The 21,797-nt window shown below is 51.8% G+C and overlaps 1 protein-coding gene across 1 annotated transcript; it reads left to right on the top strand.

The window, feature by feature from the left end:
* The first annotated feature begins 1,497 nt into the window (after window positions 1-1,497).
* CD79B (CD79b molecule) lies at window positions 1,498-21,080 on the top strand. The gene is made up of 6 exons (XM_074940769.1): window positions 1,498-1,640; window positions 4,463-4,504; window positions 7,735-8,046; window positions 17,620-17,738; window positions 19,291-19,332; window positions 20,533-21,080. The coding sequence occupies exons 1-6, from the start codon at window positions 1,547-1,549 to the stop codon at window positions 20,629-20,631; spliced, it is 708 nt and encodes a 235-aa protein (XP_074796870.1). The 5' UTR covers window positions 1,498-1,546; the 3' UTR covers window positions 20,632-21,080.
* The last annotated feature ends 717 nt before the right edge of the window (window positions 21,081-21,797 follow it).

Raw genomic sequence — 21,797 nt, forward strand, 5'->3', positions numbered from 1 at the left:
CATTTTTATAAAAGCCTTTGTTTAAATATTCCCCACGCACTGCAGCTGAATGCTGGTGCTGCTGTAATCCACCCCCAGAGGGGCACTCTGCCCAGGGACTGCGTAGAGAGGTTGAGGGGTGTCAATCCTTCAGTCACCATGTGTAACACCACACCCCTGGGGGGCTGTCGGCCGCAGGCAGAGAACGTGGGGCCTTGAGCCTCCACTGCCTGAGCTAAAAGCCCCCGCTCTGTTAGCTAAAGCTGCAGCAGACTCCTCAAGGCCTGTAGGCCCCAGCCACCACTACAGGGGCCAGAGCCCCGCATGGAGTGGGCACAGGTCACACACTGAGCTCGCCTAACCAGACGATCCAGCAGCAACTAGCACAAACATGAAATGACCCCTCCAGCCGCTGCAGAAAACGACACGTTACAGTGCACACTGGGTGGGAGCTGACCGCCAGCACCTTTGGCGGCAGTGGGGAAGAGAGAAATTGTGGGATTGCCCTGCCCCCTGCGTTCCACCGGCACCGCATCAGTGCAGGGAAAGCCTGTGGCATTGGAGGGGGGGAGCTGTGCCTTTAAGGTCTGAGCTTCCCAAACAGAGGGTCTGGCCAGGGCTCTGAGAAGATCTTGTTGTTATGGACAGCCAATTGGAACCAGACCCAGAACAAAGCAGACCTAGGGCAAGCACTGAGCAATCACTTCACACCACAGGGCAAAGGCAGGGGGCACCAGAACTGGGGGTGCTGGGGGTGCAGCAATGCTCCCTGGCTTGAAGCAATAACAGCAACCAAATGCATGGCTTCAATCCCAGACAGTGTTTGTGGTTTTGTTCGGGGCTTTCAGCACACCCCAGCAAAGGCCAGGCAGAAGTGCCACAAGTCTGTCTGAAACATGCGAAGCTGGAGAGGGAAGTGCCTGCCCAGTGCTGCGGGAGGTGGCTCAATGAATCCAGACTCATGCTGTTGCCTGCAGGAGGATCTGGCCCAAGGAGGCTACACTTGTGTCACTTACACCTTTGTCGGTGTGCAAGGGTATGTCTGCACTGAAGTGGGAAGGTGTCCATCCCAGCTGGAGGAGCCATACCCACGCTAGCTCTGATCAAGGTGCTAAACACAGACGTGTAGCATAGCGGCAGGAGGGGCTGGCCGCCCTGAGTCCTGATGGGCCCTCCTGTCGCTCCCGCCACCATGGATACACTGCAGTTGTTAGTGCGTTAGCACGATCAAAGCTAGCGTGGGCCGGGCTCCTTGAGTTGGAAATTACACCTCCAGCTCGGGCGTAGCGCGACCCGAAGGGAGACTTCTTTACACTCCCCTGCTCCTGCTGACACATCTCTGCATCTGGCCCAGGGGTGGGGAAGATGCACTCAGCTGCATAGCCACGGCCCACATCTGAGTCTGTGCTAAACCAAGCCCCTGGGGCTGTCCCAGCAGGGCCAGATTTACATCGACAGGAAAGTCCTGTCTTGCTTCGCCAAAGCGTTGTCATTTTTAGCACTAAAGAAGAAGCCAGTCGGAGAGTTAGCAGCGTTTCTGCAGCCGCAGCGCAAGGCCGGGGTGTTGATGTTTTCCTGCCATTTTATCTCAGAAATGGCTTCTCCTTGCAAGAGTCTGGCAGCTCTCCGCACCCAGCTCTGCCTGTTAGTCCTGATCACAGGTAGGGTTTTCACATGTTCTTTAATCTTACCGGGGCTATCGGCTGGTGCCGTCAGCATTAACTCTTTATGGGAATTATTCCTAAATGCAGATTCTGCCAACAGAGTATTGAAATCTCTCCCATTGCACCCGGTCCTGGGTTGGAACACTGAAGAACTTCACCCAGAAATGGGATCTCAGCTATCACTCACTTGTTTCTAAGCTTTTCAGCCCAAATGCCTTCCATCTTTCAAATCATTTCAGCATCCGTTTGCACACAGCAAACGTTTCCCAGGAAGGAAGGACCTGGATTTCACAGCACACGCAACAAGGCAGGAACTCTGGCCGCAGAGCTGCCCAGCACGGTGAGACCCCAGGGAAAGAAATCAATAGCCTAGGTGATGCCCTTGGCATGTCCAGGCTCTGCTTGGTTTCAGCCCTTTGCTCGCTAAGGCGATAGCCGCGTTTTCACTGTTGGGCTCTGCAGTTCTAACCCACAAAACAACCACCCAGCAGAGAGAAGGCTGGTGCCCCAGTTTAGGTCCCTGGCTTAAGATGTGTGAGATCCTGCTTCAATTCCTTGCTGTGCTACAGGCATCCTGTGTGTCCTTGGCCAAGGTATGTCCGGTCTCTGTGTGTTCTGTACAAGGGGTCTGGAGCCCTGGCCTGCTTCCCAGGGTGGAGGCTAGAGCCCCTGAAGCTTGGGGGATGTTCAGATGCTGCGGTGATGGGAGCCAGGTAAGAGAAGCGAGACCCTGCCGAGTTTTTTCTTGGGAACCTTGCTAAGTAGGCAGTGTGCCATCCCCCTTGTGCATAGAGCCGGAGCCCCTCCAGGGCTGGGAAATGCCGGGCAGCTACAACTTGCTGTCCAGTGTGGCTGGTGTATTGAGCTCTTGCTGTTAGAAACCTGGAGTAGCAGTGCATGAGCACTGGGCAGCTGTTGCTTGAATTAACTGGAAGCCCCACTCTTCCCACAGAAGGAGGAGGTGACAGGTGGTTCGGGAACATTAATACACAGAGGCGTCCGCTCATACAAACTTTCACAAACAAGGTGAACAGCAGGGGCACAGCTATAGCGTGTCAACATTCACTTTCTATGATTAAACCATTACTATGAATTGTTATTACTGCAGCCCGAACGGGCAGGGAGCTGGCAGACAACCACGGAGTAAAGCTACATGTCATTTTGCACCTGACCACCCAGATCAATTTTCATAGAAATAGCAAAGGAGCGAGCTGGGCACTGGAGCGACTCAGTAAACAGAACAGCGCTTCCTGCCCATCTGCCCCGCGGGGGAAGTGGTGCAGCCGCTGCAGGATGTTGGGGGAGATGCTAGGTTGGGGCTGGCTAGCTCAGGTTGCAGGGCGGAGGTGCTTGGCTAGGGAGGAGAGTTGCGGGCTACTTTGGGAGTTGCTGGTGTAGGGCACAATTGCTGCTAGGAGTCCAAGGGTGTGTCTACACAGTGATAAAAAACCTGTGGCTCTGAGTCCAGGGCAGTTGATTCAGACTAGGGCTGTGGGGCTAAAAATAGCAGTGTAGACAGTCCGGCTTGGGCTGGAGCCCAAATACCTACGCTGCATTCTCTAGCCCTGCAGCCAGAGCCCCGTGAGCCCGAGTCAGCTGACCTGGGCCAGTCGCAGCCATGCTGTGGGTCTTTTATCACAGTGTAGCCATACCCTGCGTTCCAGTCCCACACCAGCCCTTCCTGGGGGACGCAGCCACATTAATGATTTATTTACACAGTGCCCGCCAGGGCATTAGCACTTTGCACAACCAAGAGAGAGGCCTGGCCTGGGCCCTAAAGAACTGAGTCTGTGCTTCTAAGTCAATTAAGCTAAACCAAATTCAGGCCACTTTAATTCTGAATAAGAGTGTCCACACAGGGATTAAATATGGTTTAACTAATTCACTGTAGAAGTTAATTTGGATTAACTTTGTGAGTGGCCCCATGTAGACAGGCCCTAAGACATACAAGGGGTGTGGGGTGAGGGTCATGGTAGGGAGACCAGGCAATTCCTGCCCTATGGGCTCCACTTATCTTGACGAGTCTGTTAAAGTTGGTTTTTGCAATGCTGGAGCTGTTGAAATAAGGCTGGAGCCAGACTCTAGAGCAGCTAGTGAGGTGGGATGCTTAGCTGGGCTCACGTGCTAATGGCTTTATCCTCACATCCCCCTGGGGGAGAAGGGCTCTCGGCCCTGGTTTATAGCTGGGGAACCAAGGCCCAGACGGACTCAGTGACTTGCCCAAGGTCACACAGTCTGTAGCAGAGCAGGAGACGGCTCCCAGTCTCCAAAGTCCCAGGCTAGTGGCTGAACCATCATGCTAGCCGGCCTATATCAACCCCAGCACGGTGCCGTCCTGAGTTCACTCAAGCCCCAGGCCTGGCCTGCGTCCCACCCTGAGTCTCAGCCCTGTGACAGAGGACTGGAGCAGCTCCGCCCCGGGGCCGTGGCTGCTCAGTGCAGTGTGTGCTCACAGGCGTTAGCTAGTTAATGCTCAGGGCACCCGCTGTAGGTAGGTGAGCAAGGACTGTCCCCTTCCCCCACCCCAAAGTCAGCCAGTGAGTCAGTCCTGGAGCATACCTGAGCCTCAGCCCCAGACGTGTTCCCCCAGCCCATGCTGCCTGCTGCCCCGGAGGAAGATTAGAGCCAGAATGTCTGGGAGTGTCAGGCCCCTGGCTCCCATAGCCCCTTGAGCCTCCAAATGCCAGTGACGTTTGCATGGGCCCTGCTGAGCCCGGGATTATCTGGCAGCGGAGGCTGCTTGCTGAGTGCTTCCAGAGAGACCTCTCTGTACTACACCAGCTCTGAGCTGCTTTTTCTGTTGTTCTCCTGTCTTTCAGGTGAGATCTCAGCCTCAAGAAACAGCAGCCCGCGGAAGTCAGGTCAGTACAGCTGAATAATACTGTTACAGTGAATGCCCTCGTTTGTGACACTTGTGTTTTGCCTAGTGCACCTCTCAGGTGCCTCCTATCGCACTGAAAATGCAGCAAGGTTAAGAGAAAATGAGTGTCCCAGTGAAAATCCTCTAAAGCTGAAACTCAGCTGGTGGCTCCAACCTCTAGTCCCCAGCTGCAGCCACCTGGTGGACTCTGAGGGCCAGATCTTCCATTGGAGTGCTGCTTTACACCAGCTGAGGGTCTGACCCTCAGAGCTTGGGGCTGGAGAGATTTGTCATTGCCTGGATCACTTTTATTCTGTTCTGCAACAGAGTGATTACACTGATGCAGTCCAGTGGAAAAGATTAAATGCTCTGCTACAAAGTACAGGACAGAAAAGCACCCAATCAAATGGAATTAGTAATGATCAAAAGTGATTTTAAAATACCCAGAATGACTGCTACAACACTACATGAAAACCACTCCTCGAGATATTTTGAGAGGATGAGTTAGCTAAGGTTCCTAGCTACTGCCTGTCTCTTTCCCATTATAGTAAATTCCCTATTTCATTCTTAAATATGTTTAATGCTTAAGCTGTTGCAAAAACTTATAACCCAAACCACTACCCATTTCTCTATTGACAATTTATAATCAATATGTTCCTTTTCGAATAGCCCTAATAATCTGAAAGCAATTCCCAGCCTCTGTAAAATTTGCATATTTTCCCTTACATTTCAGTTCCTTCAGCTCCACTTGTTGGTCACATGTGGACTTTGGCTACAGAATTTGCCATTTCCTTAGAGGAGGGGAACCACAGAAGACATTTGTATCTGAACCGGTTTTTGCTCTGAGACCATGTTTACATGGGAAAGTTGGAACTATTTAACTTAAATCTGTTCTTAATCCAATTTAATTAAATCGATGCAACCCCCTGTGTGGATGCTCTTATTTCAAGTTAAGGGACTGGCTTATTTTGGTTTAGCTTAAACCTGTTCCCCATTGACATAAGCAAAGCTGAAAAAAGCCACTGTACCAAAATAAGGATGTCTACAAGGGGTTTGCATTGCTTAACTTTATCGGTTTAAATTCACTCCTTAGCTTAAATCAGTGCAACCTTCCCATGCAGACAAGCGATGACACAGCCGCATTCATTAGTCTACATCTACTATGCTGCTGAACAATCTTTGTACCAGTGCATGCTGAGGAAATCAGGGCAGCTCGCCCAGAGTGCCTGGGGGACATGCACACAGAGCAGCATGGAGGACAACGCACCTTGGGCTGTCTGGCTCTCTGCCTGCGGAGTAGGGGGGGGAATTTTCTGGGGTACAGAAAATCTCCCTTCAGTTCCCATATCAGCCAGTGGTCTCCTGTATGACCTCAGGCAAGTCACTTGACTTGCCTCGCACCTGAGCTGCCCCTCTGTAAAATGGGGGTAAGAGTCCCAGCTCAGGGGTGTTGGGAGGCTAAGCTCTATTAGTGATTTGCTCTGGGTTTGTGCAGTGCCCAGGAGGGCCATGACTGGGGCTTCCAGATGCTACTGTAAATCACAGTGAGGGGAGCTGTGTAACTACCGACCCCATAAGTTACACAGGCAGAGTTAGAGTCTCATCTGCACAGTACCACTGCTGCAGGCTGGCTACAGGGGGGGTCTGTCATGTGACGGGCAAGGGAGGCATGACTGGACTTTTCCCAGGGTGTTGATCCCAGGGCCAGCCTGGCTGGGGAGGGCAGATAACTACTGTAAGAACCAGAGACCCAGCTCTTTGATCTGTGTTGGTACCGCAAGACCTGGCGCCATGCAGCCCCATGACTAGCCACAATGCAAATCAATAACAATGATTATAATAACAGCATTAGGGCCAATTCATATACCAGTGTTTCCTATGGTTCCTCTCCTCAGAGAAAATAAACACTGCCCTCCCAGTCAGCCTGGGACCGAAACCTCTTCAAAAGCTGCAGAGCTGCTGGGGAGACAGGAATGCTGGGAACGAGCTCTGACCGATTGTTCTAGGGCCATTTATGGATCGTCAAAGGGAACTGCCCTGCACATTTGAATGACTTGGGTTCTAGGCGGTGGTATCTTGCGCCAAAGGACCCTTAATGAGACACACTCCATAACAGAGAACTGAGCTAAGACTACTGATGATAAACGTAACTTTATGGTGCTTTTTGTTTGATACTGTTTAAGGCTTAAGCTTTGTTCTGTTGGTAGTGTCCTGCGAGATATCACGGGGGCTAGTAATAGATGTTTTTCCTCTCTGATGCAAGCTGCTCGCAGTTACTAATTTAGCTATTTGATTTTCTGTCTTTTCCAAACTATTTGTTGATTTATAATTATGAAAGGCAGGAATAACTTGGAAGCGATAAAATCAAATAGCTAAATTAGCAACTGCAAGCAGCTTGCATTAGAGAGGAAAAGCCTCCTTGAGTGTTTCAAATGAGCAGTGGTTATTCATGATTTTCTGAAGCAGCTGAATTAAATGCTACTTATAAGGAATAATTGAATAAAAGTACAATACTGTGTATATGTAATGCAGCAATTTAGTATTTAACTGCTAAAAAGTCCTATGAATGGCTTCAGAATAAGCACAGAATGGATATATTTCTTCGCCACTTCATAGAAATTTAACCGTTGTGCAAACTGTAAATAATTAAAAGTAGAGCTGGTCAAAATTTTTCCATTGGAAGTTTGTAATGGTGCTGTGCAGTGTAAGATGCAGTGGACACGAGTTAATTGTGCTGTGCAGTGCAGCGTGCAGTGCAGCGTGCAGTGCAGCGCAGTGGGGTGTTCAGTGGCAGGGAATTAATGGTGCTGGGCAGTGTAATAGCAGTAGTATGTGTGGTGTGGGGGAGTCACATCAGTGGTCTTGTGAGAACCTCGTGCACATCTTGACTTTCTTTGCATTTAAGGCCCTAACTGCCAAGAGTGCTGACAAGCTTTGGCACATGCCCTGTGCCTGATGCACACCCAAAGCTGGGGCTGTGCTTGGTACACACAGAAGCAAAGCCACAGTTTGCATACGTACAGCATTGTAGTCTTTCTTATTGCATTTTATGTCAACCTACATTTCTGCATTCGGTGAGAGTTTGCCAGTCATTTGCCAGGAAGCATGCTGTGTTAGTAGCCCTAGGATGATCCCTGTTAGCCCACAGGCATCACAGGGAAGCACTGGAGGAGCTAATAAGATTCAGTGTTATCAATTTACCCTCCTGGCCTGGTTTTGTCTCCTCCTCAGATATGTTCTGTTCAAACTTCCGGCAGCACCCTCGTTACATAGCTGCCAAAAAGAACACCCAAGTTCACTTCATCTGCCATTCCCGCAACTCAGCCGATGTGCAGTGGTACAAAATGACTGGACATGACAAAACCCCCCAGATGATCAATATGAATGACCCGAGGGTGAACGAGAACAGGAGTGAGTCATTTGTAATGATCACCTTCAGCAAAATCCAGCCTGAAGACAACGGCATTTACTTGTGTGAAAATAAGAGCCTGGCTCGTGATCTGGGACGGATACGCACGTGTGGGAGTGAACTGAGAGTAATAGGTGAGATGTGCTATCACTGTCTCTGTCTAGCCCCAGACACACCCATCTGTCCCCATACACACTCGTCTCTCTCTCTCTCTCTATCTATCCCTATACACACCCATCCATCTATCCCCGTACATCCTATCTATCTATCTCTCTATCTATCTATCTCATATGTATTTTTTCAAGTTTTCTACTTAAAACCTTTGGGCAGGATTTTCAAAGGCACCGAAGGGATGTTGGCATCTAGCTCCCACTCCAATGGGATCCCTTATGATTAAGGCTATGATTTTTTCAGGGAGGTCGACGAAGTCACGGAATCTGTGACTTAATGCATCCGATGAAGTGAGCTGTAGCTCACAAAAGCTGATGCTCAAATAAATTTGTTAGTCTCTAAGGTTCCACAAGTCCTCCTTTCCAGTCACCTCAGTGACTTCAGCCCATGGCGGCCAGGAGCTGCGGGGTACTCCTGCAGCTCCTGACTGCCACAGGTGGCAGAGGGGACCCTGGCGCTCCAAGCAGCCCCCACACATAGGTGCGGGAAGTAGGGGTGCGGGGGGTGCTGCAGCACCCCCAGGTTTTATGCAGGGTCCCAGGTGCCAGCTGAGCATGTAGGGTTCCAGCTGCTGGCCCCACTCCCAGCCACGCACACGGGGTCCTGCATCATGGCTGCTGGCCCCGTGCCTGGGGGCCCTGGGCAGGATCCTGCTGTCCCACTCCTGGCTCTGCATGTGGGGTCCCAGCTTCCGGCCCCACTCCTGGCCGCACATGCAGGGTCCTGGCTGCCGGCCCCATGCATGGGGCTCCGGTACTGGCCCCGCCCCTGCCCCCAGCCTTGGCCCCCTTATCCCTGTCTGTGTCCCCCTCCCCTCCTGGAGCCACGGCCCTGCTCCTGCCCTCAGCTCTGTTGGGGGGGGGGGCATGAGGTAAAAAGTTTGGGAATAGTTTTGCTGGTTTTCAGCACCTCCACTATAAAAAGCATTCCAGCACCACGGTCCCCACAGCTGCCTAGCTGCTGCACGCAATGTGGGGACCCCGCAGCTGAGCTCTCCATTTTGTCATAGCTATTTTTAGTAAAAGTCATGGACAGGCCACAGGCTTTTTTTACTAAAAACAACCATGACAAAATCTTAGCCTTAATGATGGTGCTTTGAAAATCCCCGTCTGACCCATTTACACAGCAATACAGAACCCCCTGAACACATTAGCAGCCACACAGCAAGAAGGGGCTGCGACTCAGATCATAGAATCATAGAATCATAGAATATCAGGGTTGGAAGGGACCCCAGAAGGTCATCTAGTCCAACCCCCTGCTCGAAGCAGGACCAATTCCCAGTTAAATCATCCCAGCCAGGGCTTTGTCAAGCCTGACCTTAAAAACCTCTAAGGAAGGAGATTCTACCACCTCCCTAGGTAACGCATTCCAGTGTTTCACCACCCTCTTAGTGAAAAAGTTTTTCCTAATATCCAATCTAAACCTCCCCCATTGCAACTTGAGACCATTACTCCTCGTTCTGTCATCTGCTACCATTGAGAACAGTCTAGAGCCATCCTCTTTGGAACCCCCTTTCAGGTAGTTGAAAGCAGCTATCAAATCCCCCCTCATTCTTCTCTTCTGCAGACTAAACAATCCCAGCTCCCTCAGCCTCTCCTCATAAGTCATGTGCTCTAGACCCCTAATCATTTTTGTTGCCCTTCGCTGGACTCTCTCCAATTTATCCACATCCTTCTTGTAGTGGGGGGCCCAAAACTGGACACAGTACTCCAGATGAGGCCTCACCAGTGTCGAATAGAGGGGAACGATCACATCCCTCGATCTGCTCGCTATGCCCCTACTTATACATCCCAAAATGCCATTGGCCTTCTTGGCAACAAGGGCACACTGCTGACTCATATCCAGCTTCTCGTCCACTGTCACCCCTAGGTCCTTTTCCGCAGAACTGCTGCCTAGCCATTCGGTCCCTAGTCTGTAGCGGTGCATTGGATTCTTCCATCCTAAGTGTAGGACCCTGCACTTATCCTTATTGAACCTCATCAGATTTCTTTTGGCCCAATCCTCCAATTTGTCTAGGTCCCTCTGTATCCTATCCCTCCCCTCCAGCGTATCTACCACTCCTCCCAGTTTAGTATCATCTGCAAATTTGCTGAGAGTGCAATCCACACCATCCTCCAGATCATTTATGAAGATATTGAACAAAACCGGCCCCAGGACCGACCCCTGGGGCACTCCACTTGACACCGGCTGCCAACTAGACATGGAGCCATTGATCACTACCCGTTGAGCCCGACAATCTAGCCAGCTTTCTACCCACCTTATAGTGCATTCATCTAGCCCATACTTCCTTAACTTGCTGACAAGAATACTGTGGGAGACCGTGTCAAAAGCTTTGCTAAAGTCAAGAAACAATACATCCACTGCTTTCCCTTCATCCACAGAACCAGTAATCTCATCATAAAAGGCGATTAGATTAGTCAGGCATGACCTTCCCTTGGTGAATCCATGCTGACTGTTCCTGATCACTTTCCTCTCATGTAAGTGCTTCAGGATTGATTCTTTGAGGACCTGCTCCATGATTTTTCCAGGGACTGAGGTGAGGCTGACTGGCCTGTAGTTCCCAGGATCCTCCTTCTTCCCTTTTTTAAAGATTGGCACTACATTAGCCTTTTTCCAGTCATCCGGGACTTCCCCCGTTCGCCACGAGTTTTCAAAGATAATGGCCAAGGGCTCTGCAATCACAGCCGCCAATTCCTTCAGCACTCTCGGATGTAACTCGTCCGGCCCCATGGACTTGTGCACGTCCAGCTTTTCTAAATAGTCCCTAACCACCTCTATCTCCACAGAGGGCTGGCCATCTCTTCCCCATTCTGTGATGCCCAGCGCAGCAGTCTGGGAGCTGACCTTGTTAGTGAAAACAGAGGCAAAAAAAGCATTGAGTACATTAGCTTTTTCCACATCCTCTGTCACTAGGTTGCCTCCCTCATTCAGTAAGGGGCCCACACTTTCCTTGGCTTTCTTCTTGTTGCCAACATACCTGAAGAAACCCTTCTTGTTACTCTTGACATCTCTTGCTAGCTGCAGCTCCAGGTGCGATTTGGCCCTCCTGATATCTTTCCTACATGCCCGAGCAATATTTTTATACTCTTCCCTGGTCATATGTCCAACCTTCCACTTCTTGTAAGCTTCTTTTTTATGTTTAAGATCCGCTAGGATTTCACCATTAAGCCAAGCTGGTCGCTTGCCATGTTTACTATTCTTTCGACTCATCGGGATGGTTTGTCCCTGTAACCTCAACAGGGATTCCTTGAAATACAGCCAGCTCTCCTGGACTCCCTTCCCCTTCATGATAGTCCCCCAGGGGATCCTACCCATCCGTTCCCTGAGGGAGTCGAAGTCTGCTTTCCTGAAGTCCAGGGTCCGTATCCTGCTGCTTACCTTTCTTCCCTGCGTCAGGATCCTGAACTCAACCAACTCATGGTCACTGCCTCCCAGATTCCCATCCACTTTTGCTTCCCCCACTAATTCTACCCGGTTTGTGAGCAGCAGGTCAAGAAAAGCGCCCCCCCTAGTTGGCTCCCCTAGCACTTGCGCCAGAAAATTGTCCCCTACGCTTTCCAAAAACTTCCTGGATTGTCTATGCACCGCTGTATTGCTCTCCCAGCAGATATCAGGAAAATTAAAGTCACCCATGAGAATCAGGGCATGCGATCTAGTAGCTTCCGTGAGTTGCCGGAAGAAAGCCTCATCCACCTCATCCCCCTGGTCCGGTGGTCTATAGCAGACTCCCACCACTACATCACTCTTGTTGCACACACTTCTAAACTTAATCCAGAGACACTCAGGTTTTTCCACAGTTTCGTACCGGAGCTCTGAGCAGTCATACTGCTCCCTTACATACAGTGCTACTCCCCCACCTTTTCTGCCCTGCCTGTCCTTCCTGAACAGTTTATAACCATCCATGACTGTACTCCAGTCATGTGAGTTATCCCACCAAGTCTCTGTTATTCCAATCACGTCATAGTTCCTTGACATCACCAGGACCTCCAGTTCTCCCTGCTTGTTTCCAAGGCTTTGTGCATTTGTATATAAGCACTTGAGATAACCTGTTGATCGCCCCTCATTCCCAGTATGAGGCAGGAGCCCTCCCCTCACAGACATTCCTGCCTGTGCTTCCTCCCGGTATCCCGCTTTCCCACTTACCTCAGGGCTTTGGTCTCCTTCCCCCGGTGAACCTAGTTTAAAGCCCTCCCAACAGCAAAGGAGCCCTGCCTCTGACACCGGGTATGTCAGGCTGAGTTTTAATGTCAGTAATGCGCTAGGCTCTTCTCAGCCCTGGTTAATTAAAGGGACCATTTGGGCCTTCAGCCATTCCCATTGTGGCAACTGAGCCCCCAAGGTTCTTTGCATGGTTTCTGACTTATTTCAGCTCTCATTTCTCTCTCTCAAACCCCCTTCGGAATAAGCTCTCGTTCAGCCGCAAGCCATTGGGCTAGATGCAGGGATCCATGGGTGAGTCTCTCTGGCTTATATGGCGCAGGAGGGAGGACTAGAGGGTCTAATGGCCTTTCCTGGCCTCAAAATCCATGGACGTACGTGCTGGAAGCTACGAAACGCAGGAACAAATGAGCAAACCATTGCTGCGACTCTCAGCTGTTTCGGGCAGGGACTGTGTCTGCCTCTATTTCTGTACAGCACCTTGCATAATGGGGCCAAGCAGGAATGAGGCCCATGAGCGCAATCCCAGGATACACAGGAAATGATAAGACTATTATCATTCCAGAAAGGTTGTGTAAAAAAGCCCCTTTTCACACTGTAAAATACAAGAAGTGCAGAGAACTCGCATTACGGGTGTGAATACTCACACTACAGGTCTAACTTACACCTACCAACCTGAGGACGTTCAGCCTGAAGCACCAGGTGTCTACCTGAGAACAGGCTGCTTACCCTGGAGAATGAAGGTGCCAGTCATCCCTGCAGTTCAATGGGGCAAGTACCATCGCTGGCACGTCCCCCATACTGTAAGCTCTTTAGGGCAGGGACCATCCCTCTGTTCTGCATTTGTTCAGCACCTGGCACAAAGGGGTCCTGGTCCATGATGGGAGCACCCAAGTGCTACCACAATCTTCTTCCTTTCTTGCTACTTGCCTATTTGGTGTTGGGGACTTTTATAGCCTTCTTCCAAAACTCGTGATTTTACGGCTGGCTTTTGTGCAAATTGGTGTCTCTCACATCCGCTGATGTCTGCTCCACGTACCTAGTCTTTGGCCTCCTCCTTGCTTGTCTTCCATCCACAATCACTGCAAGGGTCATCATACCAATAGCACTCCCAGGTCTCCACTGGACACAACCACACCAACATATCCTAGCTTCCATCAACTTGTCCTCAACTGGGGCAATCCGCATTAGGTCCTTCACAGCCTCATTTCATTTCCTATCATAGAATCATAGAATATCAGGGTTGGAAGGGACCTCAGGAGGTCATCTAGTCCAACCCCCTGCTCAAAGCAGGGCCGATCCCCAATTAAATCATCCCAGCCAGGGCTTTGTCAAGCCTGATCTTAAAAACTTCTAAGGAAGGAGATTCCACCACCTCCCTAGGTAACGCATTCCAGTGTTTCACCACCCTCCTAGTGAAAAAGTTTTTCCTAATATCCAACCTAAATCTCCCCCACTGCAACTTGAGACCATTACTCCATTACTATCACAGCATGTCCATCCATTTAACCATCTCAACATCTTCATTCCCATGGTAGGGAACATACTTCCCCGTAGTTGGCCAAGTCTCTGTCCCCTACATGAGGATGGGTTGAATTACAATGTTTATACACACTACCTTTTAACTTGATTGCCATATTTTTATCACAGAGAACTGGGGTCAGCTCCTGCCATTCGCACCCACCAGCTAGGCACTCCCGCAATACAGGTAATAAATAAATTAATAGATTCCCCAGGACAAAAGGGACCACTGTGATCATCCAGTCTGACCTCCCACATAACATGGGCCAGAGCACTGCCCCAAAATAACTCCTAGAGCAGATCTTGTAGAAAAACATCCAATCCTGATTTAAAAGCTGCCAGTGATAACCAGGACCCTTGGTAGGTTGTTCCAATGGTTAATTACTCTCACTGTTTAAAACGTGCCCCTTATTTCCAGGTGGAATCTGTCTAGCTTCAACTTTTCCACCCATTGGATCCTGTTAGATCTTTCTCTTCTAGATTGACTGTTACCAGGCATTTGGTCCCCATGTAGGTACTTACAGACTGTGATCAAGTCACCCTGAATCTTCTCTTTGTTAAGCTACATAGATTAGGCTTCTTGAGTCTATTGCTACAAGGCAGGTTTTCTAAATCTTTAGTCATTCTCATGGCTCCTCTCTGAACCCTTTCCAATTTTCAACATCCTCCTGGAATTGTGAACACCAGAACTGGACATGGTATTCCAGCCGCGGTCGCACCAGTGCCAAATACAGAGGTAAAATAACCTGTCTGCTCCTACTCAGAATTACCTTGTTTATACATCCCAGGATCCCATCAGCTCTTTTGGCCACAGTGTCATACTGGGAGTTCATGTTTAGCTGATTAACTACCACGACTCTCAAACCCTTTTCAGAGTCCCTGCTTCCCAGGGTAGCCCCCTCCCCGATCCTGTAAGTATGGCCGACATTCTTTGTTCCTAGATGTGCACATTTACATTTAGCTGTATTAAAATGCATATGGTTTGTATGTGCCCAGCTTACCAAGTGATCCAACTGTGCTGAATCAGTGCCCTGTCCCCTTCATTATGTACCACTCCCCATGTCATCTCAAACATCATCAGTGATGATTTTATGTTTTCTTCCAGGTCATTAATAGTATCATGGTAATTAGTGTAAGACCAAGAACCAATTCTTGCAGGACTCTGCTGGAAACACACCTGCTCGATGCTGATTCCCTGTTCACAGTTACATTTTGAGACCTATCAGTTACCCAGGTAATAGGGAACCCTAGCTCTCCTGGCCAATGGCTCTGTGACTGCCTCCAGTCGCTCACACTGGGTTGTATATCTTCATGGTGCTGCTCTGGGCGCCGTCACACACACATGGGAGTAGCATGCCCAAGGCACTGTGCTGAGGGGACAGCGCCTGCTTTATGTCGGTGCCAGGTCTCTGGTGCAGATACCACCAGTTCACCTGGAAGGCCAGGAAAAGTCATTTGGACCCCTTGCACTTGTTGCCGTCCAAGCATGTCATGTTCAGAAAGAGCTATTTGCTGCCCTGAGCGACCCATGACCTGGCTGCCCATGTGGTGGTGCTGACAAGGACCTTCCACTTGCAAGCCCAGCTCTGTGTGGCATGGGGAGGCCGCTTGCTTTGTTCTCTGGGCAGCATTTCAGGGAGACGTTCCCCATCCCCAGAGCAGGGCTACCCATGGAGCTGGCCACCCCTCAGCACTCACAGATCATCCGCCATGCCCCCAGATCACAAGATGGGCTTAAAATCATGAGATTTTAAACTGGAGTTCTCTTTATTTCCCTTCTGGGTCTGGATCCTTTAGGGTTCATGTCTTCAGGCTTTTATCCATGACCAGGAGGGCATGTACTTACTTTTAAAAACAAACCAAGCAAACATAAACCCCCCCAAAGCTGACACTCTTATGTATTCACCTGACTCCCAGAGCTGGGATTTAGCACCAAATATCTTGAGACTCATGAGAAAATCGCAATAGCAGGTAACATTGCAGGCTAGTGGCTCCGTCCCACCCTTCAAAGTGGAGCCCTAAAAGTTCTTCACTTATTTAAGGCTAAAAGTCTGTGTCTTTATATCCCTATGTCAGATTGTGAGTGCCCCCCATCCTGCCATGTTGCAGAAAAACTGAGCTGGCTTCCTGCACTTGTGGAGAGCCAGACAGCGTTTTGGAAAGCACTCAGGACTTTAGGGCACCCAGTGGCAGCATTTTGGCAGGGATCCCTGTCTCCTGGGGCTCCAGGACTTTCTGAATCAGCTCATAGCTCCCCCCCTAATCTGTAACAGGAGCTCTCGCTCCAGGCTGAGGTACAAACAGGCATCAGCAGGTCATGCCCTTCCATATTACTAATTGTGGAGAGGGGTGTCCCAGCTGGATCTGGGCTAGATGGACAGGGGCAAGGGGTCACAGTATGGAAAAGGGTATGAATCACTACTCCTAAGGTAACAGGTTTCAGAGTGGCAGCCGTGTTAGTCTGTATCAGCAAAAATACCAAGGAGTACTTGTGGCACCTTAGAGACTGCCCAAATAAATTTGTTAGTCTCTAAGGTGCCACAAGTACTCCTCGTTTTTTTTACTCCTAAGGTAGGAGAGGGTATCAGCAGCAAAGAGAGGTAGGGAGAAGAGCTGATGAGAGGTCACAGCAAACAGCAGGTCAGGGAAGCTCTTGAATCAACTGGGAGGTTTTTCTCCATCAGAAAAGCAAGTCTGTGATGCTCACGGGGTGCAAACGGGGCTGTCGTGAAAGCAAAGCAGGCATTTTTCTTTCTTTCTTCCTTTCAAGAATTCCCTTTATCAATTTTTGTTTTCAACCGTTCACTCACTACTCCATGCAGAACCCTGGGATGTGCTCTGGAGCCAAAGTCAGGGGCTAGGCGGCCCTTTCACGCTAAGTTCCTCCTCCCAGGTCAGAGGTGGGCAAACTACGGCCCGCGGGCCACATCCGGCCCGCAGGACCCTCCTGCCTGGTCCCTGAGCTCCTGGCACGGGAGGCTCCTCCACGGCCCCTCCCTCGCTGCCCCCCCTCCCCTGCAGCCTCAGTGCGCCATGCCACCAGCTCAACGCTGTGGGCAGCCGGGCAGCGTAGTTGCAGAGCCGCGGCCTGACCCGGTCTCCGGGCGGTGCAGCTGTAACACCGCCAGCCACCGGAGCTCCAGGCAGTGCGGTAAGGGGGCAGGGAGCGGGGGGGTTGGATAGAGGGCAGGGGAGTTGGGGTGGTGGTCAGGGAGCGGGGGTGTGGATAGGGGTTGGGGCGGTCAGAAGGTGGGGAACATGGGGGTTGGGTGGGGCAGGGGTCCTGGGGGAGCAGTCAAGAAGGAGAGGGGGGTTGGATGGGGCAGCAGGAGGCAGTCAGGGGCAGGGGTTCCGGGGGCGGTCAGGGGACAGGGAGAAGGGGTGGTTGGATGGGGCAGGAGTCCCAGGGGGGCAAGTCAGGAATGAGAGGGCGGGTTAGATGGGGTGGCAGGGGGCAGTCAGGGGTGAGGGGTCTGGGGGTGGTCAGGGGACAGGGAGCAGGGGGTGGTGGATGGGGCAGGAGTCCCGGTGGGGGCCGTCAGGGGACAGGGGGGTTGGCTGGGGCAGGAGTCCCGGAGGAGCCGTCAGGGGGCGAAAAGCAGGCTGGGGGAGGGGCAGATAGGAGGCGGGGGCCGGGCCACGCCTGGCTGTTTGGGGAGACACAGCCTCCCCTAACCAGCCCTCCATACAATTTTGGAAACCTGATGTGGCCCTCAGGCCAAAAAGTTTGCCCGCCCCTGTCCTAGGCCCTTACAGCTGTTCTGTAACAAAACTCCAGCCAGCTCCTGCTCCTCCCATCTGGGAGAGGCACTGAGAAGGGTTCAAAGCGCCCCATCCTGCCGTTGCCCCGTTTGTAGGTTTCAGCACCATTAAGCAGGTCCAGAGACGGAACAGCGTGAAAGACATCATCATCATGATCCAGTCCATTCTCCTGGTCATCTTCGTGAGCGTCCCCATGCTCCTGCTCCTGGAGAAAGTGAGTATTGGGCGCCTCCTACTGAAATGTGCCTTGACCGCCCCACACTGCGAGGCATCTTGGAATGTCTCAGCACGACGTCTTGGGGGACCATGTTCCTAGGCCTGTCTGGGCACCGTCATCCCAGGCTCCCAGCCATCGCTCTGAGACCTGCTGAGAATGGGGAGAGGTCTCCTGTATTTCCTAAGGGGTGGGGAGCTAATGGCCCTGGAGCCAGGGCAGGCATATCGCCTTCGCTGGGGGGGTATATAGCTGTGTCACAAGAGGCTTCATTTCCATGGTGTCTATTCAACCAATGCGCTCTTCCTGACAGCCTCCTCTGAGAACTGGGTACCTGGGCTAGGACCCCAAGGCAATGCAAAAGATGGAGGAGGATAGCTAGTCCCTTCTACCCACTGCTTCGCAGCTGCGGGGGAGTTATACGGGATATTGCCATCTGGGCCCCACCCCAGCTGGCAGAGCCATGGAGGAACAGCAAGGGGTTGCACTGCCTCACCCTGGTGGCCCTCGTGGCTGTCGAAAGGTGTAGGCCAGGGACGTCTACACTACAGGGGCTACAGAGCCACAGCTACACCGCGGGAAGCCTGTAGTGTAGACACACACCACAGCGATAGAAGCGGTTTTTCCGTCGCAGTGGGAACTCTACCTCCCTGGGCGACGGTCGCTAGCATGACGGAAGCAGTCTGCTATCGATCTCGCTGCGGCTACACTGCGGGTTAGCCTGGCACCGCTGCGGCACTCAGCGGCTGTGGATTTGTCACATCCCCGAGCACCGCAGCTATGTTGACTTGAGTTTTAAGTGTAGACCAGGCCTCAGGGAGGAACATCTGTCTTCCTTTGCTTGGAGGAATAAAGTGTTTACCCCAGGGAGCCCTGGAAGCATCTGGAATGCCCCTGGGAAGCTCTGGGTCTAGTGGGTTAGGGGGATAGGGCAGAGATAGTGGGGGGAAGGGGGCAGAGTGAGGGCAGCCAGCTTCAGCAGTGTTACTGAGCATGCTCAGCCCATGTGAGCAAATCTGGGGGGCACATGACCCTGCATGCCCCCCCCCATGTGTCGCCTCTGATAGGGGTTCAGTGATGTCTCCTGGCTCTTCCAAGGGAAACTGTCATCAAGAGTCTGGGCACTGGCGGAGCATACCTCAGGCTTAGATCTGGGATGGGGCTGGCGTGGCTGAGAGCAGAAGCAGGCCCCCGGTACCCAGGCTGCTCACTGTTATGCCTGGCACCTGGATTGTTCTGAGTGCATCACGTGGCTTAACCCGGGTTGGTTTACACCAAGGACTCAGTGTAAATCCAGGACATCGCAATAGGAGACACGCCCAGGCCATTCACACACAACCATGCTGAGTGGGTCTGTTCTTGGACGGCCCCACTTCACCGAGGGCACAGCTGCTTGGCCGTGCCCTGGTTTTACACCCACTTGAGACACCTTTGGGGGAAACATTTAACGACACAGACATTCTGATAGCAGCCCATGGAAGACCCAGAAATGGCAGGACACGGTGATAAGGAATATCACTGTATTTACCCTGCGCTTCTCCCCTCCCACTAGGGTGACAGCAAGGCCAGCTCTGATGAGGACCATACCTATGAGGTAAGTTAACAATATCATGTTAATTAGGTTAATAATAGTTAATATAATAGGAATATTTTTGAAGCAGTGAGCTGGGCAGGGCGGCTCATTTGTTGGGGGTTTCAGATGTACATTGCGAGCTGAAGGGGAGGAGGAGTGGATCTTTAAGACTGATGTCCTTTCTCCCAAGTGTGTGTTGTGTATTGGAAAAGTGGTGCTGGAACAGTTTTTGGAGTGGGGGTGCCGAGCTGCACCACCACTTATCCCTGTCTGCACCCCTCACCGTTCCCTAGAGCTGGGACCGGGAGCAGGGCTGTGGCTCTGGGAGCGGGGTGGGGCACAGACAGGGGTAAGGTGGCAGAGGCTGGGGCCACAGCTAGGGGTGGGTGTGGAGCCCCTGGTGTGGGGCCAGCGGCTGGGCAGAACCCCCAGGGCCGGCAGTGGAGCCCCCGGGCATGGGGCCAGTGGCTGAGTGAAACCCCGGGCTGGCAGCCAGAACCCTGCATGCAGGTGCCAGCAGCCGGTCCCACCCCCGGGTGGTACCCTGGAGCTGGCGGCCGGGACACCACATGCGGGGCCAGCAGCTGCGCAGGGGCATGGGCCGGCAGCCAGGACCCCAGGCAGCAGGGACCGGCAGCCGGTGGCCGGGACACTGGGCACAAAATCTGGGGGTGATGCAGCATCCCACGCACCCCTACTTCCCATGCCTATGTATTGGAGTTAAATAAATGCTAACAAAACCATGCAAAACTAAGCATTTCAAACAGCCTGCCTCAAAATCTTTTCCCCTCTCAGATGCAGCTCCCTGACTTTTGGGCGGTCATAATGTCACTAGTTCTCCGGTCATCCACAGAGTCTGCCAGGGCAGAGAAGGCCTGAATTTCTGTCTAAAATAAGCCGAGGGAAACAAATAAACCCTTTCAAGTTCTCTGTGAATCATGAAGGAGCAAAAAGAGGCACCAATCCATTATATCCCTGGGAATGAGCCTGAAGATGGCACTGCCAGGCCAGCCTTGGAGATGGGAGGGAGGGAGGGCTGGGGGCGAGGAGTCAGCTTTGGTAAAGCTCTTCTGCCAACTAACGTCACACTGAATTCCCAATTCTGCCCTAAGCTCGGCTTGTGCAGCAACGGGTGAGCCAAGGGAGGCGCCTGGGCATATCTCAGGGCCGAACCCGGTCTCTGGGAACGTTTCCTTCTCAGTCTCCCTCTTCTTTGCACAGGGCTTAGAGATCGAACAAACTGCCACCTACGAAGACATTGCACCTCTGCGGGATGTAAAAGCCAAGTGGACAGTTGGGGAGCATCCAGGCCAGGAGTGAGGGGCTCTGCACCCAGGCGACTTGCCTATGTTAGTGGCACAGTTTCTTGCACCCGCTGTGCCTGCGAGCTACCCACTGATGCCGGAGGGGATGGGATTCCTGGCTTCCTGCCATGGGCTGTGGCTGTTACAGACTCATGTGTGGAAGGAGCACATCACAAACTGCAACGAGATGATGGGACGCTGCCAGGAGCTCCCACCTCCCTGCCGCACGCAGCTGCCTCCCATGACTGTTAGTAGAGCTTGCTTGAGTTTTTGGTGTTATATATTCAGTGCTTGCTTTTCTGAGTCTGTACCCAGGTCTGGATGGGAGCTGGCCAGGATGATTTTAGCCTGGAAGTTGCTGTTCTTATCTCAACCCACAAGCCCCTAGGTGCATGTACCGAAATTAGTAACAAGCTGCCACTGACTGGCAGCAAACAGTGAGTTAACCTCAGCCTGAGTTAGGCAGCAAAAAGAACCTGGTACGTTTAAAGCAGCAAATCACTTGAATCTCTTAGGCCCTGGGCCTAGGAAGGAGAGACAGGTTTGCGGAGATGACACATTCACAGAGGGCTGGAATGTGATCGCTTTACTCATGTTGAACCGAACCTTACACCGCGCGTGAAGTTGTAGCAAGGTGCTACTCAGCAGGAATGAAGTTCTACCAAGTGTGAGTTAGGGCGTCCCAGCAAAGTGTGGAAATTGTGGGATCAAAATGTCCAACTGCTTTTTAAAGTTTTAATAAACACAATAAATCAGTGTCCTGCTCGTCCTGTTACCACCGGTCGGAGTCAGACTGGCTCCTTACTGCATAGTGCGTGGGTGAGATGCACAGTCCAGGGGCTCTCTCAGCGAGCCACTTGTCTAGGTGCACGGGCCATTATCATGATGCTGGGATCTCAGACAGGTTCTGTACTAAGGAACACCAAAGATTATTTCACATCAACTCACACACCAGAAGAGGTTTTCCATGGACCGGAGCATGGAACATTCCTTCAGTGCTAATAATAAGCCTGCTTAATGTCAATTAAAATTCACTGATTTCCTGCTCCGAGCAGCACTTTAGGCCCAGTCCTACAGTTTCTGCTGCACGGGCCTGTGACGGGTTGGGTCACAGAAACCCCCTTGGGACTGCCACCTGATGTGCTGAGACTACCTCTGAGCCCGTTTTCCCTGGCAGCGTGG

This window comes from Natator depressus, chromosome 27, assembly GCF_965152275.1.
Source record: "Natator depressus isolate rNatDep1 chromosome 27, rNatDep2.hap1, whole genome shotgun sequence".
Classification (NCBI taxonomy): Eukaryota; Metazoa; Chordata; order Testudines; family Cheloniidae; genus Natator; species Natator depressus.